We start from the raw sequence: 26,982 nt of genomic DNA on the forward strand, positions 1-26,982 counted from the left end.
TCTGCAATTGTCAGTGCCTTCTGCAAAACACTCAAATTCTCCCCATTCCTCTCTAGCACTACCTTGCAGCATTAGCTCTTGCCAAATCCAGACCCTGCTGACAAACTCTGGGTGGCAGCTGGCAGGGGAGAAAACTGCTCACTGGAAAGGTGACTGAAACACAGGCAGACTTAAACAGTACAGGTAACAGCAACTGAAACACAGCCAGGCTTAAACCAACAGGGCAAGTGACACAAACTGAAACACAACCTGACTTAAGCCACAGGACAAGTGACGCTCTTGCCAAGTGACAGACAGAACCCTGTGGATTCCCAGCTGTCCCTCCCTCTCCACGCCTCAGCCAACCCATCTCTTCCCCTCGCCAAGCACTCCCAGCAGCTCACCCGAGCCACACCCATGGATGGGGGCTCCTGCACGTCAGGAGAAGGTGATTCTCTCGGAGCAGGAGGCGTTTGGGCTGCCTGAGCACCAGTGTGAGCCAGGAGAGGGAGTGGGACAAGCTGGGACAGCCAAGGCTGTGTGGGGCAGAGCTGCTGCTGAACCCTTTCCCCAGCCTAACACACAGCTCTGCACTGCTTATTCACCACCTCTGTGCCACTCTGGGAACACGTGGAGTGATGGGATTCCATGTGTTATGGAATATGAGCCCAGGCATGCAAGTCCCAATTATCATTATGCACCTCTAAGTTAAACTCTTTACACCGAGAGCTGTTTCAATGGATGGGGAGGTGCAGGTGCTTTGTGGCCAACAGAGAATCTCAAAGGGTGGAAGCTGGCCTGGGCCTCTGCTAAATGTGCTACAGGGCTAAAAAAGGGGTGTAGTTCCCAAATGGTCAGTCCAGCACCATTCCTGAGCTTGACACTCACTTTAAATTAGCATGCAACTTAAAAAGAAGTATTATAGATGAAGGTTATCTTACAAGGAACATATAATTTACATTTCTAAACTCACAGTCTTTGTTTTGATGCAACCCATGAAGTTCCTGCTCTGCAAGGCCAGTGGACATTGTTTATTGCCTTTAACCTGTTTCAAGGTGATCTTTTTTATCCTTCATCATACTTTGGAAAAGTAATTCCATAGGACAAGAATCCATCTTAAATCTTTGGGGCTCATGCCAAGGAGAAGGTGACAGCCCTGACAAGCTGTGTGATCCCTTTTAGCACCAGGAGTTGTGTCATTCATCCAGAGACCCCTGACAGTCACCTTGAACGTTACGTGCCCTCGCAGTGCTTTTTAAATCCTATAGATGTTTAGAAATGCTTCTATTTTCTTTGATCTTCTGCAGCTATGCATGTATTAACATACACAATGCTGACAGAAGGACACTGGATAAAATGGTTATTTTTAGAATTTCCTCACTTCATAAAACACTACAATAGCTAGGATGCCACAAATAACTCACTATGAATTCTTCTTTAAAGCAAACAGAGGAAGTGTGAGTTTAGGAAAAGACAAGGACTTCAGAAGATGCAATTTATTAAAATACTAGATTTAGTAGTCTAAGCAAAAATATGTCTAGAAATACTGGTTTTGCTTTGGGTCAGTGAAAATATAAACTAGATTTTATTCCATAGGTCAGTCTGAAACTTGGGCAGAAATGACTAACACTTAATACCCACTGGTGAGTCCAAGTTTGGTCTGAGATAAGAAGCAACAAAAGCAGTGGACTATTAAATTTGTGACCAACTCTCTGACTTCTGGAGGGATTTATTTATGCTATTACAAAAGTGGGGTTTAGTTGGCTAGTGTTTTTTGTTTGAGATTCTCACTCTGTTATTTTGTGGGTTTAGGAATGTTTCAGCTTTTCTCCTCTATTACCTGTTCTCTCAGTGGAGAAGCAATGAAGTCACAGCAAGTTTCAAACCACTGGCCAGAAGTTGTCCTTATGTGCTTTTCCCCAATTCCTAGGACAGGCTGAAGAGCTTTTATACAGAATGGAGAGTCAGCCATCTGATTACAGCTGGCTTGGGATGGGACCTAAGGACCAGGAAAGGCAGCAAAAAAAGTAAGTGTGTTGGAAATGGTTTTTGAAGGACTATCAGCAATTTGTGCTGGGACTTTCCTGAAGCATTACTATGCTGAGTTCAGTTGTTGTGTGTCTGAGGAGTATCTTCAGCTCTCTGTAGATCAGCACCCTGACTTTGGCCTGGAAGACTCCCAGATCTCCTAAAGACCCCTACCAAGAAAATGGATGAGCAGCTTCTAATTTCCCTCCGGCAAGATTTTACAAGGAGTTTTGGAGACATCTAATAAGCCACAACCAGAGATTCTCAAACTCACTTGTGCCCCAAGACTGTGATTTTATAGGCACTTTTTGTCAGACTCCAACCTACCTGTAGTGCTGCAGTTGTGATTCCAGCTGCTGGATGTGTATCTGCAGATGTGGCACCTCCTTAGCTCTCACTTCCAGCTCCCTCACTTTGCCAAGACTGTTCAGGACAGCGTGTCTGGCCTCTTCCACCTTCCTCCTCATCTCTGCCTGCTCCCTCTTCAGGTTACGGTTGCAATCTTCCAGGGTGACCAGAGCTTCCTGAGAGCTCTTCAGCTCCTTCTCCAGCTCCTGGCTGAACCTGATGGCTTCTTCAATCTGCCCATCCCTGGAGCTCCGCATGAGCTCCATTTCCTCCAGGACATCTTGGAGGCACTTGGTCTGGGAGTGCTTCTGTGTTAATGGTCTCTTCCTCCCTATGAAGCAGGGTCCTTCTCCTGTATGGCTGGCATGGCTCTTCCGCAGTCCCACCTGTAATGACCAGGAGCACAAAGCAGGGAGAAATTGATGGGTTTTAATGAAGACTGAAAGTGGCTGGATTGTGCTTTGTTGGTTTGGTTTTTTTTCAATCCCATAGAGTTGATCAGCAACTAAAGCTACTTGACCTTTGCCAAATACAGAGAGAAGGAAACAATCTCTGGAAAGTTGTTTTTAATACCTAGCTATGCATTTAATTTTCAAACTACACCCTTCTCATGTTATTGCACAAGTTTCTGTGTAGCTTTCATGTCATTACTATGGGTCTGTACTCAGGAGTCAGACAGTGTGCTGAAAAAGATATTTCCAATGAAGTTGTGTTCAGGGGAAGAGAGCAGGGAGCAGCTGGGGGGGGGGGGGGTGTTCTGGAGCTCTCCTCTTTGTCATCTTCATTCTTCCTGGGACTTCTGAGTGGTGACTTTGTGTTTGCTGCTGATTTCCTTTGCCTTTTTTAGATGAAAATGGTAAAAGTGTCTCTGACCTGCCTTGCTGGACATTGTGAAGACAACAGTCATCTACTGCAGGTGGAAGTGTCACAGGTGGAGCAGAGTTCTGGGAGTGCTGTGTTAGTGTCAAATCACACCTGGTGAGCCCTGCCAGCACAATGGGTCCATGCTGCCCTTCCCTGCTCTGCCTGTTCCAAGCTATTTCATGCCAGAGGAATTGAACTGCTGTTAAGTGTGTATGTGTGTCACTCGGGCCAGTACGGCAGAACCAGCAGAATCCAGCCCTGGAATTAATGGGGCTGTGCAGAGGAGCCCCAGACTATTCATCAGCCTGCCTGCAGAACTGGCTCCAACTCTGAACTCTCGTGACAACACTCTGAGGAAAACATCCTTCTGATATTTCCTATAGGCACTTCTGACTGAGACACTGCTTGTGCTTGTGCAGGTGGCAATCCAAAAGTTCTTTCTCACTTCAGGAAAAACCCTGCACTGGTGCACATCCAGCATGTGGTATCAGCACATGCTGACTGCACATGCAGTAGAAGCAGCAGCATTGTATGCGTGGGTTTGTTAAGGTGAACTCCCCTACCCTTTTAACAAGAGTGCTCATCACAGCTATATTTAATGGTACACCAGTGCCATACATTTCTCCTTAAGGCCTCCCTGTAACTAAGCTTTGCTAAAAAGTTAATGCCGAGGATGAAGGAGCAGCTTCGGTCTCAGTCTGGCAGTGGAGGGGTTATAAACACTGACTCTCCGGGAGCAGCATCTCTCCTGAAGCACTCGGGGCAGCCGAGCCGCCCCCGGGAGGCCGGTGCAGAGGCCGGCCCGGACTCACCTGCAGCGCCAGGCACCGCGCATCGCTGCTCTGCAGGGCGGCGCGCATGTCCTCCACCAGCTCCCGCAGGCTGCCGTTCTCCTCCTCCAGCGTGGCGATGCGGTCCTCGGCCCGCTCCAGCGCCACGATCTCCTCGCAGCACTCTCGGGAGCAGGGCCCCGGCGGCCACCGCTCGGCGCTGCCCGCGGCTCCGCGGCCGGCGGGGTCGGTGCGGCGGCGGCGTCGGGGGCTGCGCAGGCGGATCTGGGTCTCGATGTGCTCGCTCTCCTGGCCCAGCGGCAGCCGCGGCCCCGCGCGGGTGCTGAAGTGGCCGCAGAGCCGCGCGTGGAACTGGCGGAAGGTGAGCTCGGCCGAGAGCCCGTCCCACAGCCCCGCGCACTCCTCGGGCTCCGCCGCTTCCTCCAGCCCCAGCACCTGGCACAGCGTGCGGAAGTCCTCGCCGGGGATGCGGCCCGAACCGTCGCAGTCCAAGTGGTGGAAGATCTCCTGCAGGTACTGGTCCAGGCCGGTGGCCAGCACGACGATCTCGTTCTCCACGCCGCGGTCCAGCCCGTAGTGGTAGGCGAGGGCGCTGACCAGCCACTGCGTGCGCCGGGCCGGCCGCCCGTAGGGGTCCCAGCCCTCAGCCGGCTCCATCGCGCCCGCCCGGCCCGCGGCGCTGCCCGAGCATCCTGAGCTCCCGCCCGGCCGAGCGCTCGGCCCCGGCCCGCGGCGGGGCGGGACGGGCGGGGCGGGGCCGCCGCCGCTCCAGCGCCGCTCGCCGAGCGCCCGGCTCGCCCCGCAGCGGAGCCGCGTCCGCCTTTGTCCCGCACGAAAAGGGATTCCGGCAAAGCGGCCGGGTGCCACCCTGCTCCGTTTGTCTGCCAAGCCTGCGCCCCAAGTGTGTTTCTCATTTCCTAACTCATTTCTCCCTTCCGGTTTCTCTTTAACACAAGCAACACAATAACATCGTACAATCCACTTTGACAAATCAGGCTTGTGAACCGAGTCAGTGCCTCCACTAAATTAAAACCCCAATGTGCGTGAAAGCCGACCTTCTGTTCGCTCAGACCCGCTCACCTCTGCAGATGAGGTGACTTTATGGTCTTGCTGGGTGGGTTTTAAGAGGTCTGGGATAGAGGTGAGTAAGCGTTAAACTCGTTCACATGAGCTGCCCAAAGCAGTGACTTTAGTCTCTCTTTGGCTGGGGAGTAGGACCGGCGTTGCTGAACACAGGCAGCAGCACCAAGCAGGGCTCCTCCACCAGCAGGGACATGCCACGAGCCAGGAGGGGACCGTGGCACCCGAGGGGACCGTGGCACCAGCCGTGCCCAAGGGCTGAACAGGGTGGCAAAGTCAGGTGCTGCTAACAGGCTGCATTGAGAGCCCAGGCAAGGCGTGGTGAGCAGCCAGCAGTTTGGGAGCCATCCAAGGAGTCCTGTCAAGAGCAAATTGTTCTTCTAATGTTCTCTCTAGGACAAAAAAGGAGCAAATCCAACTGATAGGTGAGGAAAGAGAATTCAAGTTGATTTAAAGCGCTGCTCAGTTCAGGGTTGCCTTTCTTTTGAGTGAACTGATGCTAAGAACTATTTTCTCACATATGGTGGGGTTTCTCTGCAAACAGGCTTTGATGAGAAATTTCTGATGAGCACATTTGCTTTTGCTCTTTAAGAGAAGTCAAGAACATGAGTAGCTTTGTTGAGGAATGGAGAATTGTTTGTAGCTCAGGAGGAGCATTCCATTTTAGCACAGGAGGAAGGTAAGGCACAGGTTTAAAGGCTTTCCCCTCCTAGAGTGACACATTTTCAGAGGAGTCTATGAGGAAAAGTCCCCTCAGCCACTGCCAGGGCTGTCTGCCTCCTCTGCAGGCTCAGTATTCTGGGAGGTCCACGAGCCTCGGCTGCCACTGTATTTTCTTCTGAATATTTCTTGTTGTGCAGTACACAGGGAGAATATTCTGTGCTAGATTCCCCTCTGGGCTTTGAGGTAAATCTCAGTAATTCTGGTGATTTTTATGTCCAGATGAACTTTTTCTGGATAGTAAGGAAAAGGGAAGAAGTACTATGGAAAATTAATTGCTCAAAATGTGAGAGGCCAAACCACACTAAAAATGAAATCTAAACAGAAGAATTTTTTTTATTTTTTTTTCCCTGACAGGTAAGCTAAAGCATGCAGTGCTGATAAAGTCTTGAAGAGATGCAACCAGCTCCCAACTGTATGAAAATCGAAGCGGTAAAGGATGAGAAAGGGCATGGGAAGAATCTTCAGCCCTTCCTGTTGAAGGCCCAAGAGTATGAAAACTGACTCTGGCTGTGGCCCATAGGTAACACGTGTAGAGCAGAGCAGGTGCCCAAGCTGTTGGTGGCCCAAGCCCTGTGTGGCTGGCCCAGTTGCAGTCCTAGCTGGACCAGGGCGGCGGGCTCGGGAGGGGAGGAGGTGGGGGGATCTCGGAAGGCTTCCGCTTCACGGCCGGGCTGGGGGGCCGTGGGGGAGGCACGGAGGGCTGGTGCCCTGCTTTCTTGGGCAACTGCTGCTGCCGAGGCCTCGCGTGAGAGCTGTCAAAGCCGACGGTCTCTGGGCGCGAGGGAGAGGCACGCCTTCTCGGCCGGGATGCTGGAGCGGCAGCAGCGCGACTGTGGAGAGAGGAGGTGGCTGAGGCCCCAGCTGCCAGTGGCACACAGGGAGCCTCGTGCACAGCAGGGCCCAGAGCTGGCAAGGCTCCCCAGCACGGCTGGAGCTGCTGGCACAGCTTGGCCCAGCTGCACAGCTGCCCCTCAAGGCCCCGGCCAGCAGGGGACGGCTCTGGGCAGGCTCCCTAGCCAGGAGCAGGCCCCAGAGCGCCTCTGCCTTCCAAGGGCAATCTCATCCCTGCTCTTTCTCCTCCCAACCTTGCTGTGCCTCTGCCCTGTGCCCCTGGGGCTGCTCTGGGCCAGGCAGCCTCAGTGGGAGCCAGCACTGGCTGCAGCCCCAGCGGGGCCCCCAGGACAAAGCCCAGCAATTAAGAGGCCAATGAAAGCACTGGGCAGCAGCAGAACCCTCAACAGAGTTCTCTGGACAACCATGGACTGGCCACAAATCCACAAGAGACTCACTGTTCCCTGAATGTTCTCTGACTAAGTGCAGCCTTTAAAGATGCTGGTCTGTAGAGATCAGCAACAACTTACCGTTTCTTTCCCTTCCACCACTGGAACCCAACAAAGCACAGCACCATGGAAATTGGCACAGTGAACAGTGTCACTACCGTGCCAATCATGCAGGACCTGCGCACATCCTGGGGGCAGATAATTCTTGGGGTGTTCTGTGGATTCTGGGCGTTTGTGTCTGACTTGCCAAGCACTTCTGTGGGAGCAAAGGGGAGCGTGAGCCCGTGCTGTGCTGCACTGCTGAGCTGGCAGCACGGTGCATGTGGGCAGGACCTTCTCCCTTTCCCCCAGAGCTGGGGCCTGCAGGCACCTTGCTGCCCCTTGGCACAGGCTGTGCCACCCAACAAAGCCCAGCAGGCCAGGAGGGGAGCCCGGGGGCAGCGCAGCTGCTTGGGCAGTCACTGCTTGGAGGGACACGGGCCAAACCCATCCCTGAGCAGCCAGTGCCAGCCCTGGCCCTCCCTGCCCCGTGACAGCTCCCCCAGCCCCAGGGGACAGAGTCAGGCCCTGTCAGGACCCAGTGCAGCCCCTGCCCAGTCGGGAGCCAAGGCTGGCTCTGGCCCTGGGCTCATGGCAGGGCTCCCGCTCGGGGCTGCTCCTGTGCCTTGGGCCTCTGGGCACTCAGGGCCGGCTCCGGAGCAGCTGCAGCAGGAGGGACGTTGGTGCACGAGTCCCCTTTCCCCGGGGCTGTGAACGAGCTCCAGAGGCCTCCAAGCCTCCAGAGGCACCTGGAGCTTTGGCTGCTGCCGGGCCGTGCAAGGGCAGGCCCTGGGGGAAGAGCTGCTGCCACACAGCCCTGCCAAGGGCTGAGAATGGCACAGCAATTACCTCCTGTACCTGTGCCCATGTCTGGCATCTCCAGCTTTCCTGCATCAGAGTCTGGCACAAAGCCATTGCTTCCTATAGGATATGGCCCCATCTGCATGGATTTTTGCTCCATCGCTTGAGAAAGGAAAAAGGACAGCTGGATCAAATGGAAACACTCTAGGTAGGTGGCAACTTCAGGAGACAATACTTGTCAAGTCATGGCTAAGGATAAGGAAAATGGCCAGGCTACTGGGGTTGGGCCAGGGCCCTCCCTCACCGAAAAAGCCCCTACACCTGATCTGCCTGGAGACTGGGAAATTGCAGGGGATCTCAGGGTGTGCATGGCCTGTGGTGCAGTTTGGGCTGCCGTCAGCTGATGCCCAATGCCTTCCTGCAGAGGCCTGGGAGAAGCTGCAGCCAGGCCAGGCTGAGAAACAGCCCTGCAGGGTGTGGAAGCAGCAGCGGGGCAGCCAGGCTGCCATGGATCCCTTCCCGCTGTTTGGGGCACGGCGTGTCCAGATGTGCAGCCAAAGCCTCCGGCTGCTGAACCCCAGGACAAGGCTGAGGGAAATGCACCCACCACGGCGCCTCTCCAGGTCACTCAGCATCTGGTCCAGATGTTTGGCTGCCTCCAAGGATTTCTTCTGTCCTCTGTCTTGGTTGTTCCATCTAAGAGGACCTGAATGGAAAGTTCCATTTCTCCTTCAGGCCCAAGTGGCAGTGAGGGCACCTGGGTGATTGGTGCCCTCCAAGGCACTCCCTCAGCTCTGCCCTCCACTCAGGAGCAGGGCCAGGGGGACCTCATGCCTGCAGTGGCCCCACACTGGGATGGAAGGAGCCCCTTGTGGGGCAGTCGGGGCAGAAAGGACTCCCTGGAGCTGCCTCAGCTCTAAACCCAGCCCCAGGCAGGGCCAGGGCTTGGCAGTGGCAGCAGGAGCAGCTCAGGCTCCCTGGGGCTGGCAAAGGAGCTGAGAAAGGCTCAGCCCCGGGGCACAGCCCTGGGCCCGGCCCTTTCCCTCTCTGCTCTTCTCGGTGGCTGCACAGAGCACACGGAAGGACACACTGCCATTGCACATGGGAGGAGGATGGACAGGTAAATGCTCCTTCCTCCCACTGACAGTGATGCTGTGGGTTCACAGAAGGGAGCAGGGCAAGATTTCCAAACCCTGAGATTATGTTAAGGGACAGGCCTCATGAGTGAGCCCTTGCCACATGGACACTGATTATTCTGGCAGGAAAAGTACACAGAGAACTTGCCTCCACCATGCCCTGTATTCTTCATACTGTCATTCAACAGCTTTTCCATATCAGCCATGTTCTGGTCCCAGTCTAGAAGAGAGCAAAGATCAGAACTTTTCCATGGTGTGCTGGGATCCCCCTCTGCCTATGGGAACTGGGCCCTGCAAGGGGGTTGGGTAAGGCCATGGGAGCCAGGTGTGAATGGACAAGGCCAAACTGCACAGGGGCCTGGGAAGCTCTGGGCTGGCTCCTGGTCACTCTCCACCCTCTTTGCAGGCCCTGTGACACATCCCTGGAGAGGAAACAGGGACTGCCCAGGGCCCAAGGAGGCTCTCTCCCTTCCCCAGAGGAAACCCTCCCTAAAGGCCTGGGGAAAACCATCCCCAGCGCTTCCCGGGGAGCAGGGAGCGCTGTCCCGGCAAAGGGGAGCCAGGCTGCCGGCTCACCTGCTCCCCGCGCTTGCAGCGGAGCAGCCTGGGCAGCCCTGGCAGGCAGGGCCACGGCCAGGAGGAGCAGGAGGAAGAGGCGCAGAGCAAGGGCCATGGTGCCTTGCCCTCTGCCAGTCCCGCAGCTCTTGCTGCCACCGCTGTCCTGACACTGCTGTTCCAATGCCAGCACCACTGCTGCCACCGCCGCTGCTGCCGCAACAGTTGTGCCCAAGGACTGACTGCTCGCTCCTCGTGCTGCTGTGCAACCACGGGGCTCTGGCACCTCTGTGACCTCAGAGCCTGCAGTGACCTCATGGCCAGGGTGGAGTTGTGTGGGGAGTGGGATCTGCCTTCTTTGGGAGGGAGCTCATCCTGCCCAGCTGCTGTGTCCAAGGGCTGTGACACAGTCCCAGCCCAGCTGATCTCACAGGCTGGGCCATGAAGGGATGGAGAGCAGCCCTGCCAAGAAGGACTTGGGGGTGCTGCTAGATGAGAGGCTGCACATGAGCCAGCCATGTGCATCCAAAGGAGAGTGCCCAGCAGCTTGAAGGAGGTGATTCCACCCCTCTGCTCTGGTGAGACCCCACCTGGAGTACTGTGGATGAGGTTTTACAGCGACCTCTGGGAGCCATTGAGAAGTTTGACAAGAGGATCCATGTTTACCCCTGAAAGAATTCCCTACCAAGGTTGTTGACATAGAAACCAAGAAAGAAAGCAGGATAAATAAGTGAAACTTGCAACTGCCTATTCCAAGAAGCACTTTGCTTGTCTCTTGTGACCAGTGAGTAAAGTGTAAACTTAGGAGCTTTGTAAGAATGTAGAACAAGCATGCATGCTAGAATAAAAACAGGGTTTGAAGCCTTCTGGAAACGGAATGTGTTGCTTTGTTTTGTCTCTGTCTCGACCACGACAGAGTACTGCATCCAGCCCTGGATTCCCCACACAGGAAGGACATGGTCCTGTTGGATCTGGTCCAGAGGAGGGACAAAATGCTCTGAGGGCTGGAGCCCTTCTGCTTTGGAGACAGGCTGGGAGAGCGGGCGGTGTTCAGCCTGGCAGAGAGCAGACTCCAGGGAGACCTGATTGCTGCCTTTAGGACCTTAAGGGGGCTTGTAAAAGAGATGGGACAGAACTTTAATAGAACCTTCTGTGAGCAGACCGAGGAGGAATGGTTTTAATCTAAAAGACGGTTGATTCAGACCAGACAAAAGAAACCCATTTTTTTCACTGGAGGTTTTGAAAGCCTGGCACAGGTTGCCCAGAGAGGTGGACATCCATCCCTGCAGACATTCAAGCTCATGCTCTGAACAACCTGACCTACTTAAAGGTGTCCCTGCTCACTGCAGGGCATTGGACTAGATGGCCTTTAAATGTCCCTTCCAAGCCAAGCCATTCTGTGCTCCTGTGCACCATCAAAGCAGTGCTGGATTAGTGCTGGGGTGATGATGTGGCACCTGTATTTTGGTAGTTGTGTCATTTAGCAATTGGCTCTGAGAGGACTCAATGGCTGGGCAGTGAAGTCTGCAAATAACAGACAGTGTGCTCTTGGAGAAGGAGGAGAGGAACACAGCTTCCAGTTCAGATAAATGCCAGCATTTGGCTGCCCATTCCTGGTTAAGAAATAAAGGAATGTCCTGAAGATCCCTTCATGTGGGTGCATTTTTGGCTGTATCAGTACTTGTGTTCTGTAAAACAGGTAAGTTGTTAATGCTTCTTGCCCCATTTATCACCGGATGAAACCCAAATACTGCATTGCTCCTTGTCTACTTGCTTCCAAGTCAAGGCAAATTTTTTTCATGATTGAGTGGGACATATTCATCTGTCCACTGTCGTGAACGGTGGAAGAAATGCCTCACACAATATGCGTGAATGGCAAATCCCAAAGTTTATTGAAAGCTCACACATATTTATATTGGTGTTAATGAAGCTTATACATATTGCAAAAGCTGAGCTCATTATTGGTTAAAGCACACTTAGATCAACCACACCTACTTCTATGCTCTAATGATTATTTTGTTTCTATGTTTGCATTCTTCTAGCTTCTCTACCTAGGATATCTACATTTTCTGGCAAGCAATTTTCTCCCCCGTCTTCCCGTTTCAGCAAAGGTCACTATGACCTTTGTCAGTGATTGGACACCGGTTACATAATCCCCAGCTTGTTTCCTCTATCCTTATCCATCGGTATCACATCAAAATGGCCTTTCTCAGCTAACCAATTATCTAAAAAGCTCTCTACAGTTCACAAGCAAATTCTTCTTGCCATTCACACAGTGGCAAGATTGCTTTGTGGATTCGCTCTAAACGGACTGGAATTAAGGCCTACCTCTCACTAGAATTAACGCTGATGTATTGGGAGGCAAAGTTTTGCATAATTTGTCCTGGTGTCTGGCACTGTAGAGAGTTGTTCTGGAATTAAATGACACTTGAAGAGACACGTGTAGTCTACCATACTTCTGGCATACTAGAAGTGAAAAAACAGCCTTTGAAACATGATTTTATCCTTTCTTCCTCCTCCTCCTCCTCCCAGGAATTTCAGTCTCTGAGGTCTAAGCTCTTCAGCTGCCTCACAAACATTGTTTTAATTCAGACAGGCGTCCATGCCTTGAGCCACAAATCAGGACTGTGGCTGTGAAGCTTGAAGCAATATAGGTTTATAGCACTAAAAGTAATAATCCATTCCCAGGTTAAGCCAAGTATTTCCCAAGTAACTCTACTTATCCTCAGGGATGTTTCAAAAAGGATCACTGTAAAAGCTGGGAAGGGGGAGAAAGAGTGTCATCAAAATTAAAAAGACAGCTTTCTGAGATCTTTCTATTCCTGTAAAAAGAGAGTCAAAATTGTTCGTATATGGAACATTGACTAAGATGTGAACTAGAGATTGTCAAATAATTGGGGAACAAAAAACCCATAAATAAAAATAAGTTTACATGTAGATAATAAGTAAACCATCATGCTAAGAAAAAAACCAGACCTGCCAAAAGTAAAACCAATAAGGCTGTTTCATCTGTCTCAATACAAAAGAATTGCTGAAAAGAATCAGAGATCCTCAAGACCATTACTATATACAGGAACTTCCAGGCATTGGGAAAAAATGGAGGAAACTGCAGTGTGCAATTCACAGAGGTAACCTGGAATTTACTGGTGGATTTGTTGCAAAATTTCTGAGAGCAGACTGGAAAAGCATAGGGACTAGTCAGCCCATGTGTGGGCATTTACAGAAGTGTGAGGGATGTTTCTGGGACCAACTGCAGGGGAGAAAAGCATCACACAATCACTGGGACAATGTCTTTGCTGGCTGTAGACTTTTTGTCAGTCAGTTCCCTGGGGCTGGGGGAGCTGTCACGGGGCAGGGAGGGCCAGGGCTGCCACTGGCTGCTCAGGGATGGGTTTGGCCCGTGTCCCTCCAAGCAGTGACTGCCCAAGCAGCTGCGCTGCCCCCGGGCTCCCCTCCCGGCCTGCTGGGCTTTGTTGGGTGGCACAGCCTGTGCCAAGGGGCGGCAAGGTGCCTGCAGGCCCCAGCTCTGGGGGAAAGGGAGAACGTCCTGACCGCATGCACCGTGCTGCCAGCTCAGCAGTGCAGCACAGCACGGGCTCACACTCCCCTTTGCTCCCACAGGTGCAGCTGGAACCACAGCACGGTCCTGATTCCCAGAGGGGTGCGAAAAATGGCAATCATTTGTTTTTCATATTTTAAATATTTAAATAGTGATACCATGGTTATAAAAATAGCAATATCATTAGAGTGATAAAAATTTTGGACAATTTGGATTAGGAGAATAGGAGACAATAGAAAGAAAGACTTACGGTCATCTGGGTACCTATTTTCTGGACAGCATGAGCCCGAAAAAGAACATATGTTAACAGAAGATTAACCCTTAAAAACAATAATCAATTGCATATTCATACATCTCATACATGGTGCATAAATTCGATTCAAACACAGGATTCTGTCTGGTCATCGTCAACTTCTCCCTCTTAATCCTAACCAGCTTCGTGAGGGCTGAGCAAGGCAGGAAGAAGTTAGTTTCTTCTGATAGGAGAGCAATAAATTCTTTCTTGGTGAAAGATTTCGGTGTCCTGTGGCAACTATATTTGCAAAAAGCCAATCATAAAATACGCATTTTTCAGAGGAGCTCAGAATGGATTGCTGTTGGGGAACACTGTTTGCTTGTGATAAGGGCAAGTTTGGCCTTCTACTGATGCCAGGAAAAGATTTGGAAGTGCTCAAAAGAGCCCTGACTGCAAGCTTCCCTGTTGCATTGCATGTTTTTGACTGTGTTTTGGTCCTAATAGTCAGTTTGATAACTCCCCCTTATTTAGTATTGTTATAGCATATTTTATTAGCAATGGGTTGCTCCTTTCCCCCCTGTGTTGTTGGTTTTGCCCTAGTTGTCCATCTCCCCGAAGACCTGCCCTTTTGTTCCCTGTTCTGCCTCCCATTGAATGTCAATCCCTCCCGAAGCCTGCCCCTTTCTCTAGAAACTTCCCTATCCATTTGGTATCCTTCAAAACCCTATTGGCTTGTTTAAGTTTTCCTCCTCCCTTGTAATCCTCTATTGGTTTAAACATTGTATTCCCCGCCTTGTGTTCCACCCTCAGTTTGTCCCAATTGGCTAAAGATTGTATCCTCCCCAGGGACCTCTTCAGTTTAGGAATCGGTGTATGCCTTTAATTCAGTGTCTTTGTGTCGCTGACTCTGCAGGGACTAAACCTACAGAATACGTCTCCCTGTTCCTTGTCCCTACCCCCAAGGCAGTCCACCCGTGCTGTCAAGCAGCTGTGCCCTACAGCAAACCCCAGAGCTGACAGTTTGCTGGGGGCAGCCCACTCTGGGTGTAGGTGTTGGCAGCCAGTCGGGCTGAAGAAATCGGCACTGCAGCACTTCCCGAATCAGCTCTTGTGTTGCAGTAAAGAGATGGAGCTGTCAGCCCAGTGTCCGGGTGGTAGCAGCAGCAAAGCCCACCCAGCAGCAGCACAGGCTGAGCTCCATGGCCAGGAGCAGCCGTGGATGGCCACGGTGTGGGCAGGCAGGAGCCAGGCAGGGGCTGCTGTGAGCAGCGGTGGGGCCTCGAGGGCTGGGGGAGCCCATGCTGAGCGTGCCTGGGCTGAGGGCACATTTCCTTCCCTGGCATCATCTGGGCCTGGAGCTCCTCCAGTGGCATGCCCAGGAAAAGAGGGAAGCCATCAGTAGGTGCTTGCCTTGAGAGCAATGGAAAGAGGCTGGGCTCTGAAGGAATTCCTTCATAGCCAGAGGGATGAGCTCAGAGCCCGTCAAGAGACTGGGCCTGTGGCAGCCCAGGATCTCTTATGAGCAGAGTGGGGATTTGGCCCCCCAGGCCTCATCTGTTCACCCAGGGACACATGGTGAACACACACACTCAGAAGATGGCTCAGCACTGTTGCTGCTCCCTGAGTGTTATATTTGCATCCCTCTAAAGGCATGCAGGGGCCTTGGGTAACCTCTGTGCTGTGCAGGGGACTGGGGACACCAAGAAGTTGTGCAAGGAATTTAATGGATGTCCAAAGGTGTGCAGGGGCGTCTGCAAATTGAGCAGGGCTCGGGGGGTCTCTCGTGAGGCACACAGGGGGATTTTAGGGTGGCTGAGGACACCCATAGGTGGCTGAGGACACCCATATGATGTGCAGTGGGTTTGGGTGTCCCCTAAAGCCTGCAGCTGACATTAAATTGTGCTAATTAGACTCTGTCCTATCATGAGTTTCTGGAACACATTTCCAAGCCTTCCAGCTGCAGCCCCAGCAGCAGAACCCTCAGCAGAGTTCTTTGGACAACCATGGACTGGCCACAACTCCACAGCAGCCTCACTGGGAATGTTCCCTGCCTATGAGCAGCCTTTAAAGGAAGCTGTTAAAGGTAGAGAATCACAAAACCCTCACCATTTTCTCTTCCAGCAATACCAGATTCCTGCACAGCAAATCACCAGGCAAAGTGCTGCACCAGCCACAATGGCCATCAACTTAATCAAACAAGCTCTTTCCCAGCAGAAAACTCTTCTCCAGATGTTATCAGTACGTGTTGAGGTGCTGACTGCATCTGTGGGAGCAATGGGGAGCGTGAGCCCGTGCTGTGCTGCACTGCTGAGCTGGCAGCACGGTGGATACGGCCAGGACGTTCTCACTCCCTCTCTCCCCCTGAGCTGGGGCCTGCAGGCACCTTGCTGCCCCTTGGCACAGGACTGCTCAGTACCTGAACCCCTGAGCCTGCATGCCAGAATTCCTCTGTGCTGTGCCCTTCTGCTCAAGGCAATACTTGTCAAAGACATGGAAAAGGACAAGGAAAATGTCCAGGGTTTTGGAGCTGCTCGAGGACCCTTCCTCCTGCAAACAGCTGCCTCTCTGCATCTACCCAGAGACCGGGAAATTCCAGGGGATCTCAGGCCCGTGGTGCAGTTTGGTCTGCCTGTCAGCTGATGCCCAATGCCTTCCTGCAGAGGCTGGGGAGAAGCTGCAGCCAGGCCAGGCTGGGAAACAGCCCTGCAGGGCGTGGAAGCAGCAGCGGGGCAGCCAGGCTGCCATGGATCCCTTCCCACTGTGCCGGGCACAGCGTGTCCAGATGTGCAGCCAAAGCCTCCGGCTGCTGAGCCCCAGGACAAGGCTGAGGGAAATGCACCCACCACGCTGGCTGTCCACATCACTCCGTTTTTGTTCCAGATGTTGGGATTCCTTCAGGGACTTACTAGCTCCTCCAGATTTCTCCTTCCTTCTCAGGGGACCTTAAGAGAAATGTTTCCATTTCCCATGAATGGATGCCACAAAAGCAGGGCTCAGCCTGTGGGGTCAGCAGGGACACACTACTCACCCCTGCGATGGGAGCTGGGCTTGCGTGCAACATCCACCAAAGGGCCTGGGAAAGTCCTCCCTGCAGACACCCCTGTAACTCAACAGCCACAGAAGCTTCTGTCATCTCTGCTCAGCTGCACAGGCACCACTGAGCCGCAGGAGCGGTGAGGGGATCGCGCAGGGTGAGGGCACACACGTGCATGGCTCTGTCCTGGCCCCTGCAGCGATGTCCCCCTGGCCCAGCTTTGGGCTCTGAGCTGGCAGCTCTCCCAGGGGAAAGGCCTTGACCTACCCTCACCATCTCCTAGATACCCACTAATGGGTATGGGTTGGGAATCCAGATCATCTTTATCAACAGGATCATCTTCATAAACAGAATCATCTTTATCATAAGGTTCATCTGCAAAGAAAGGCAGGACAGAACAGCTCCTGTGACACTGCTGAAGATTCTCCTTCAGGCCCGAGTGGTAGTGAGGGCACCTGGGTGATTGGTGCCCTCCAAGGCACTCCCTCAGCTCTGCCTTCCACTCAGGAGCAGGGCCAGGGGGGCCTCGTGCCTGCAGTGGCCCCACACTGGGATGGAAGGAGCCCCTTGTGGGGCAGTCGGGGCAGAAAGGACTCCCTGGAGCTGCCTCAGCTCTAAACCCAGCCCCAGGCAGGGCCAGGGCTTGGCAGTGGCAGCAGGAGCAGCTCAGGCTCCCTGGGGCTGGCAAAGGAGCTGAGAAAGGCTCAGCCCCGGGGCACAGCCCTGGGCCCGGCCCCTTCCCTCTCTGCTCTTCTCCGTGGCTGCACAGAGCACACGGAAGGACACACTGCCATTGCACACGGGAGGAGGATGGACAGCTAAATGCTCCTTCCTCCCACTGACAGTGATGCTGTGGGATCACAGAAGGGAGCAGGGCAAGATTTCCAAACCCTGAGATTATGTTAAGGGACAGGCCTCATGAGTGAGCCCTTGCCACATGGACACTGATTATTCTGGCAGGAAAAGTACACAGAGAACTTGCCTCCACCATGCCCTGGATTCTTCATACTGTCATTCAACAGCTTTTCCATATAAGCCATGTTCTGGTCCCAGTCTAGAAGAGAGCAAAGATCAGAACTTTTCCATGGTGTGCTGCGATCCCCCTCTGCCTATGGGAACTGGGCACTGCAAGGGGGTTGCGTAAGGCCATGGGAGCCAGGTGTGAATGGACAAGGCCAAACTGCACAGGGGCCTGGGAAGCTCTGGGCTGGCTCCTGGTCACTCTCCACCCTCTTTGCAGGCCCTGTGACACATCCCTGGAGAGGAAACAGGGACTGCCCAGGGCCCAAGGAGGCTCTCTCCCTCCCCCAGAGGAAACCCTCCCTAAAGGCCCATTGCCGAGTGCCAGCTATCCTGAGGGAAAGTTTGGAGGGAACCAGCTACTAGGTGGTTCGATGAGTCTTTCGCCCCCAGACCTGGGTGGGACGACCGATTTGCACGTCAGGGCCGCTACGGACCTCCACCAGAGTTTCCTCTGGCTTTGCCCTGCCCAGGCATAGTTCACCATCTTTCGGGTCCCAGCACGGACGCTCACGCTCCACCTGCCCGGCCCCGCCAGGGGTCGGCGGGCGAGACGGGCCGGTGGTGCGCCCAGGGCTGCCAGGCGCGACCCGCGCCCCGGGATCCCACCTCAGCCGGCGCGCGACAGCCCTCACCTTCATTGTACTGCAGGCTTTCGACAAGGGCCCCTGACTGGCGCACGTGCTAGACTCCTTGGTCTGTGTTTCAAGACCGGTTGGGTGGGTAGCCGACATCGCCGCGGACCCTGGGGGCCCGGACCAGTTTTTTACGTTTGTTGTTGTCTCTAGGTAAAAATCTCCCGAGGGAAAAGAGCCTCTCCAGTAGGCTGGGTGTCTTGTGATGACTTAGTTCTTCTAAGAGTAAAGATTACCAATTAAACGCAGTTTTATGTTTTTTTCTAAATGTTTAAAATTGTTCTAAATTTTTCAGAATTCTAAACCTACTTTGAGAAATCTAAACTACAATGGGAAAAGGGACGAAATATTTGCAGATTCTTTTCTTCAAAAAATGTTTTTGAATATTTCTAAAAATTTCTATGGTGTGTAAATGTAAAGCGAGGACAAAATGAGCCTGCTTTTTCTTAGAAGCCCCATGTCTGGCTGCTGCCTGCCCAGCTGTGGCTGTGCCCCGTCAAGCAGCTCCGCCAGCTCTGGTGGTAGCTGTCATACACCTGAGCTGAAGGCCAAAGATGTTGCTGGGCTCAGGCCCTTCCCTGGCAGGAGGGTGGCACCTCCTGGCGCAACTGGGGACAGAGGGCCCTGCTCTGGGTGGTGGTGGCAGCAGCATCTCCCCACCAGTAAGCTGATAATGCAGCCTTGGAAGGGACAATGGACACGGGCACGGAGATTAGAGAGGACAGGTCCAGTTCCCCCTGCCTGAGTTATTTGGCCAGTCTTGTGAAGCTGCAGAGGCGCTCCTCTGAAGAGAGGAGGTGGCTTAGACGATTAGTCATTGATTTCACCAGCAGACCTGGGTGGGACGACCGATTTGCACGTCAGGGCCGCTACGGACCTCCACCGGAGTTTCCTCTGGCTTCGCCCTGCCCAGGCATAGTTCACCATTTTCGGGTCCCAGCATGGATGCTCACGCTCCACCTGCCTGGCCCCGCGAGGGGGCGGCGGGCGAGACGGGCCGGTGGTGCGCCCAGGGCTGCCAGGCGCGACCCGCGCCCCGGGATCCCACCTCAGCCGGCGCGCGACAGCCCTCACCTTCATTGTGCTGCAGGCTTTCGACAAGGGCCCCTGACACAGGGCACAGCGGGAAGGGATCCATGGCAGCCTGGCTGCCCCGCTGCTGCTTCCACACCCTGCAGGGCTGTTTCTCAGCCTGGCCTGGCTGCAGCTTCTCCCCAGCCTCTGCAGGATGGCATTGGGCATCAGCTCACAGGGAGCCCAAACTGCACCACAGGACATGCACACCCTGAGATCCCCTGGGATTTTTTAGTCTCTAGGCAGATCAGGTGTAGGGGCTTTTTCGGTGAGGGAGGGCCCTGGCCCAGCCCCTATAACCTGGCCATTTTCCTGATCCTTATCTATGACTTGACAAGTATTGTCTCCTGAAGCTGCCACATCCTGGAGTGTTTCCATTTGATCCAGCTGTCCTTTTTCCTTTCTCAAGCGATGGAGCAAAAATCCATGCAGATGGGGCCATATCCTAAAGGAAGCAATGGCTTTGTGCCAGACTCTGATGCAGGAAAGCTGGAGATGCCAGACATGGGCACAGGTACAGGAGGTAATTGCTGTGCCATTCTCAGCCCTTGGCAGGGCTGTGTGGCAGCAGCTCTTCCCCCAGGGCCTGCCCTTGCACGGCCCGGCAGCAGCCAAAGCTCCAGGTGCCTCTGGAGGCTTGGAGGCCTCTGGAGCTCGTTCACAGCCCCGGGGAAAGGGGACTCGTGCACCAACGTCCCTCCTGCTGCAGCTGCTCCGGAGCCGGCCCTGAGTGCCCAGAGGCCCAAGGCACAGGAGCAGCCCCGAGCGGGAGCCCTGCCATGAGCCCAGGGCCAGAGCCAGCCTTGGCTCCCGACTGGGCAGGGGCTGCACTGGGTCCTGACAGGGCCTGACTCTGTCCCCTGGGGCTGGGGGAGCTGTCACGGGGCAGGGAGGGCCAGGGCTGGCACTGGCTGCTCAGGGATGGGTTTGGCCCGTGTCCCTCCAAGCAGCGACTGCCCAAGCAGCTGCGCTGCCCCCGGGCTCCCCTCCCGGCCTGCTGGGCTTTGTTGGGTGGCACAGCCTGTGCCAAGGGGTGGCAAGGTGCCTGCAGGCCCCAGCTCTGGGGGAATCGGAGAAGGTCCTGCCCGCATGCACCGTGCTGCCAGCTCAGCAGTGCAGCACAGCACGGGCTCACACTCCCCTTTGCTCCCACAGGTGCAGCTGGAACCACAGCACGGTCCTGATTCCCAGAGGGGTGCGAAAAATGGCAATCATTTGTTTTTCATATTTTAAATATTTAAATAGTGATACCATGGTTATAAAAATAGCAATATCATTAGAGTGATAAAAATTTTGGACAATTTGGATTAGGAGAATAGGAGACAATAGAAAGAAAGACTTACGGTCATCTGGGTACCTATTTTCTGGACAGCATGAGCCCGAAAAAGAACATATGTTAACGGAAGATTAACCCTTAAAAACAATAATCAATTGCATATTCATACATCTCATACATGGTGCATAAATTCGATTCAAACACAGGATTCTGTCTGGTCATCGTCAACTTCTCCCTCTTAATCCTAACCAGCTTCGTGAGGGCTGAGCAAGGCAGGAAGAAGTTAGTTTCTTCTGATAGGAGAGCAATAAATTCTTTCTTGGTGAAAGATTTCGGTGTCCTGTGGCAACTATATTTGCAAAAAGCCAATCATAAAATACGCATTTTTCAGAGGAGCTCAGAATGGATTGCTGTTGGGGAACACTGTTTGCTTGTGATAAGGGCAAGTTTGGCCTTCTACTGATGCCAGGAAAAGATTTGGAAGTGCTCAAAAGAGCCCTGACTGCAAGCTTCCCTGTTGCATTGCATGTTTTTGACTGTGTTTTGGTCCTAATAGTCAGTTTGATAACTCCCCCTTATTTAGTATTGTTATAGCATATTTTATTAGCAATGGGTTGCTCCTAACCCCCCTGTGTTGTTGGTTTTGCCCTAGTTGTCCATCTCCCCGAAGACCTGCCCTTTTGTTCCCTGTTCTGCCTCCCATTGAATGTCAATCCCTCCCGAAGCCTGCCCCTTTCTCTAGAAACTTCCCTATCCATTTGGTATCCTTCAAAACCCTATTGGCTTGTTTAAGTTTTCCTCCTCCCTTGTAATCCTCTATTGGTTTAAACATTGTATTCCCCGCCTTGTGTTCCACCCTCAGTTTGTCCCAATTGGCTAAAGATTGTATCCTCCCCAGGGACCTCTTCAGTTTAGGAATCGGTGTATGCCTTTAATTCAGTGTCTTTGTGTCGCTGACTCTGCAGGGACTAAACCTACAGAATACGTCTCCCTGTTCCTTGTCCCTACCCCCAAGGCAGTCCACCCGTGCTGTCAAGCAGCTGTGCCCTACAGCAAACCCCAGAGCTGACAGTTTGCTGGGGGCAGCCCACTCTGGGTGTAGGTGTTGGCAGCCAGTCGGGCTGAAGAAATCGGCACTGCAGCACTTCCCGAATCAGCTCTTGTGTTGCAGTAAAGAGATGGAGCTGTAAGCCCAGTGTCCGGGTGGTAGCAGCAGCAAAGCCCACCCAGCAGCAGCACAGGCTGAGCTCCATGGCCAGGAGCAGCCGTGGATGGCCACGGTGTGGGCAGGCAGGAGCCAGGCAGGGGCTGCTGTGAGCAGCGGCGGGGCCCCGAGGGCTGGGGGAGCCCATGCTGAGCGTGCCTGGGCTGAGGGCACATTTCCTTCCCTGGCATCATCTGGGCCTGGAGCTCCTCCAGTGGCATGCCCAGGAAAAGAGGGAAGCCATCAGTAGGTGCTTGCCTTGAGAGCAATGGAAAGAGGCTGGGCTCTGAAGGAATTCCTTCATAGCCAGAGGGATGAGCTCAGAGCCCGTCAGAGACTGGGCCTGTGGCAGCCCAGGATCTCTTATGAGCAGAGTGGGGATTTGGCCCCCCAGGCCTCATCTGTTCACCCAGGGACACATGGTGAACACACACACTCAGAAGATGGCTCAGCACTGTTGCTGCTCCCTGAGTGTTATATTTGCATCCCTCTAAAGGCATGCAGGGGCCTTGGGTCACCTCTGTGCTGTGCAGGGGACTGGGGACACCAAGAAGTTGTGCAGGGAATTTAATGGATGTCCAAAGGTGTGCAGGGGCGTCTGCAAATTGAGCAGGGCTCAGGGGTCTCTTGTGAGGCACACAGGGGGATTTTAGGGTGGCTGAGTGTCGGGTTCGGCTGTCTGTCTCTGCCCCGACACGGGTAGTGTGGTTCTTGGGTGGCACGCGTTTTAAAGGACGAGTCTGGACTCTTCAGCTTTTCGGTCTTCAGGTTGTTTATTATTTCTTATCTACAAAATTTTCTGTCTGCCCAACAGAGGTCTGATCTGCAAGCAGTCACAGGCACTCTCTGACCACCCACGGGGCGGTCATGTCTTTTTATACTAATATCTACGTACATAATATTTACCTTTATTTCCCAATGCTTTTCACCCGTGTTAGCAAGTGCACCTTCACCATAAACCAATCCCCAAGTGCCAACATCACCACAGGAGATGGAGGACAAGAAGAAGAAAGAAGAAGGACGAGACACGCCCTGATCCCTCCATCTTGTCTCCATAACCCCCCTGTACCAAAAACCTTAAAGTCTATATTTCACTTTCTAAATGTGTCTCTTTTACACCTTTTACTCTAAAGTGATTCTCTTGTCCTCAAACTCTTGTTATTTCTGTGGATGGATCAAAATCAAGCCACCAGACACTTCTGGCAACATTCCAGGATTTTCGAGACCCCCAAGGGTTCTCCTGGCATCTCTGGACATCAGGAACGATGTGCTGAGATCCCACAGCTGAGGACACCCATATGATGTGCAGTGGGTTTGGGTGCCCCCTAAAGCCTGCAGCTGCCCTGATGTCCTGTGTTGCATTATTTTTGTAAGTTTTGGAATCAAGGTCTTCACATTTTAAATATGGACCAAGGGGCAGCACAGTGCACAGCAGGGACTCGATGTCAGCGTGGCAGGGCTGCTGCTGCCTGCAATAGTGGGAATCACCAACATGAGTTGAATTTTGGACTTGACATTGCTGTTCTATGTAGAACCACGAAAAGTCTCACTTGTCCAATATCGTATGATTCACTTCTTGTGAATAAATAAATACTAGATTGCAAATAGGTACACGGAGGGACATCCTCTCCTCACTGGAAGGGCACCTCTTGAGATCCATTCCAAAAAATCCTGCCCCAGCCATGAGGTCACAGCAGGCTCTGAGGTCACAGAGGTGCCAGAGCCCCGTGGTTGCACAGCAGCACGAGGAGCGAGCAGTCAGTCCTTGAGCACAGCTGTTGCGGCAGCAGCGGCGGTGGCAGCAGTGGTGCTGACATTGGAACAGTGGTGTCAGGACAGCGGTGGCAGCAAGAGCTGCGGGACTGGCAGAGGGCAAGGCACCATGGCCCTTGCTCTGCGCCTCTTCCTCCTGCTCCTCCTGGCCGTGGCCCTGCCTGCCAGGGCTGCCCAGGCTGCTCCGCTGCAAGCGCGGGGAGCAGGTGAGCCGGCAGCCTGGCTCCCCTTTGCCGGGACAGCGCTCCCTGCTCCCCGGGAAGCGCTGGGGATGGTTTTCCCCAGGCCTTTAGGGAGAGTTTCCTCTGGGGGAGGGAGAGAGCCCCCATGGGCCCTGGGCTGGCCCTGTTTCCTCTCCAGGGATGTGTCACAGGGCCTACAACGAGGGTGGAGAGTGACCAGGAGCCAGCCCAGAGCTCCCCTGGCCCCTGTGCAGCTTTGCCCTTGTCCATTCACATCTGGCTCCCATGGCCTTACCCAACCCCCTTGCAGGGCCCAGTTCCCAGAGGCTGAGGGGGATCCCAGCACACCATGGAAATGGGTTTTGGTGTTTTCTTCCTTCTAGATGATCTTGCTAGGAAGGTTTTTCCAGCAGCTTGGCTCAATGAAGATTTGCAGTCCCTTAAGCCTCCTGCAGGTATGTTGTCAATGTTGCCCTCACAGAATAATCATTGACAACCTGGCAGGAACGAGGTGACAGAAGTTTCTGTGGCTGTTGTGTTACAGGAGTGTCTGCAGGGAGGCCTTTTCAGGCTCCTTTCCTGGTTGCTCCTCACAAGCCCAGCTCCCATCGCAGGGGTGAGTAGTGTGTCCCTGCTGACCTCACAGGCTGAGCCCTGCTTCTCTGGGATCCACTCTTCTGACATGCAAACACTTCTCTCAAGGTCCTCCAAGAGGGAGGAACAAGCCTGGAGGAGACAGTAAGTCTCTAGAGGCGTCCAAACCCCTGGACAGGATCCTGAGTTACCTGGAGAGACACCATGGTGGGTGCATTTCCCTTAGCCTTGTCCTGGGGCTCAGCAGCCGGGGCCTTTGGCTGCACATCTGGACACGCCGTGCCCGGCACAGCGGGAAGGGATTCATGGCAGCCTGGCTGCTCCGCTGCTGCTTCCATGCCCTGCAGGGCTGTTTCCCAGCCTGGCCTGGCTGCAGCTTCTCCCCAGCCTCTGCAGGAAGGCATTGGGCTTCAGCTGACAGAGAGCCCCAACAGCACCATGGGCCTGAGATCTCCTGCAATTTCCCGGTCTGAGCACATCTGGAGGGGCAGCTATTTGGCGGAGGAAGGGCCCTCGAGCAGCCCCAATAACCTGATCTACCTCCTGAATCTTATCCACTACTATGACAAGCATTGCCTCCTGAAGATGCCACTTTCCCACTGGGGAACAGCCCCATCTGATCCAGCTGTCCCTTTTCCTTTCTGCAGAGATGGAAGGAGAGGCTGTGCTGAAGGCTCAGTTTCCCAGAAGAAGCAGGGGCTCATTGGCAGCCTCTGCTGCAGGAAGGGAGGCGATGCCAGGCCCAGTGCCAGGAGGTAATTGCTGTGCCTCTGGGCCTGAGCCCTGCTGAGGCTTGAGCTGCCCTCTCTGCTGCTTGGCATTCCTGGCACACAGCATTACCTGAACCCCTCTCAGTGCTGGGTTCCCTATAGAAAGGGATCCCAGCACAGCATGGAACCGTTCCCATCTGTTCTCCTTTCTAGACTGGGATCGTGACTTGCATCATTTGGAAAGGCTGGTAAAGCATGGCTTAAGGATATTGGAGCTTGGTGAAGGTAGGCTATCAGCAACCCTTTCCTAACAGAGTAATCACTGTCCAAGTCATATTACTGCATCATTTCCCTTAAGATCCTCTGAAGTTTGATGGATTCTGGAAATCCTGGCCTCCAAATTTCTGCTCTTGTGCCCATCAGTGGGAGGAAGGAGCATTTAGCTGTCCATCCTCCTCCCAAGTGCAATGGCAGTGTGTCCTTCCGTGTGCTCTGTGCAGCCACGGAGAAGAGCAGAGAGGAAGGGGCTGGGCCCAGGGCTGAGCCCCAGGGCTGAGCCTTTCTCAGCTCCTTTGCCAGCCCCAGGGAGCCTGAGCTGCTCCTGCTGCCACTGCCAAGCCCTGGCCCTGCCTGGGGCTGGGTTTGGAGCTGAGGCAGCTCCAGGGAGTCCTTTCTGCCCCGACTGCCCCACAAGGGGCTCCTTCCATCCCAGTGTGGGGCCACTGCAGGCACGAGGTCCCCCTGGCCCTGCTCCTGAGTGGAGGGCAGAGCTGAGGGAGTGCCTTGGAGGGAACCAATCACCCAGGTGCCCTCACTACCACTCAGGCCTGAAGGAGAATCTTCAGCAGTGTCACAGGAGCTGTTCTGTCCTGCCTTTCTTTGCAGATGAACCTTATGATGAAGATGATTCTGTTTATGAAGATGATCCTGTTGATAAAGATGATCTGGATTCCCAACCCATACCTATTACTGGGCTTCTGGAAGATGGTGAGGGTAGGTCAAGGCCTTTCCCCTGGGAGAGCTGCCAGCTCAGAGCCCAAAGCTCGGCCAGGGGGGCATCGCTGCAGGTGCCAGGACAGAGCCATGCACGTGTGTGCCCTCGCCCTGCGCGATGCCCTCACCGCTCCTGCGGCTCAGTGGTGCCTGTGCAGCTGAGCAGAGATGACAGAAGCTTCTGTGGCTGTTGAGTTACAGGGGTGTCTGCAGGGAGGACTTTCCCAGGCCCTTTGGTGGATGTTGCACGCAAGCCCAGCTCCCATCGCAGGGGTGAGTAGTGTGTCCCTGCTGACCCCACAGGCTGAGCCCTGCTTTTGTGGCATCCATTCATGGGAAATGGAAACATTTCTCTTAAGGTCCCCTGAGAAAGAAGAAGAAACCTGGAGGAGGTAGTAAGTCCCTGAAAGAAACCCAACATTTGGAACAAAAACGGAGTGATGTGGACAGCCAGCGTGGTGGGTGCATTTCCCTCAGCCTTGTCCTGGGGCTCAGCAGCCGGAGGCTTTGGCTGCACATCTGGACACGCCGTGCCCGGCACAGCGGGAAGGGATCCATGGCAGCCTGGCTGCCCCGCTGCTGCTTCCACGCCCTGCAGGGCTGTTTCCCAGCCTGGCCTGGCTGCAGCTTCTCCCCAGCCTCTGCAGGAAGGCATTGGGCAGCAGCTGACAGGGACCCCAAACTGCACCAAGGGCCTGAGATCACCTGGGATTTCCCAGTCCCTGGCTAGATGCAGAGAGGCAGCTGTTTGCAGGAGGAAGGGTCCTCGAGCAGCTCCAAAACCCTGGGCATTTTCCTTGTCCTTTTCCATGTCTTAAACAAGTATTGCCTTGAGCAGAAGGGCACAGCACAGAGGAATTATGGCATGCAGGCTCAGGGGTTAAGGTACTGAGCAGTCCTGTGCCAAGGGGCAGCAAGGTGCCTGCAGGCCCCATCTCTGGGGGAGAGAGGGAGCGAGAACGTCCTGGCCGTATCCACCGTGCTGCCAGCTGAGCAGTGCAGCACAGCACGGGCTCACGCTCCCCATTGCTCCCACAGATGCAGCTGGGACCTCAACACGTACTGATAA

At 53.9% G+C, this 26,982-nt stretch overlaps 1 protein-coding gene across 2 annotated transcripts in view; it reads right to left on the reverse strand.

Annotated features, from left to right (window-relative positions):
* EFCC1 (EF-hand and coiled-coil domain containing 1) overlaps positions 1-4,727 on the reverse strand; it is a 40,770-nt gene extending 36,043 nt beyond the window's left edge. For both annotated transcript variants that reach the window (XM_066558385.1, XM_066558384.1), the window contains exons 1-2: positions 4,032-4,727; positions 2,335-2,741 (exon numbers count right to left, since the gene is read on the reverse strand). In XM_066558385.1, the coding sequence (XP_066414482.1) occupies positions 2,335-2,741; positions 4,032-4,667 (1,043 nt within the window). In that variant the 5' untranslated portion in view covers positions 4,668-4,727. The remainder of the gene's footprint in view (positions 1-2,334; positions 2,742-4,031) is intronic.
* Between the last annotated feature and the right edge of the window lie 22,255 nt (positions 4,728-26,982).

Source organism: Molothrus aeneus, chromosome 12 (assembly GCF_037042795.1).
Source record: "Molothrus aeneus isolate 106 chromosome 12, BPBGC_Maene_1.0, whole genome shotgun sequence".
Lineage (NCBI taxonomy): Eukaryota > Metazoa > Chordata > Aves > Passeriformes > Icteridae > Molothrus > Molothrus aeneus.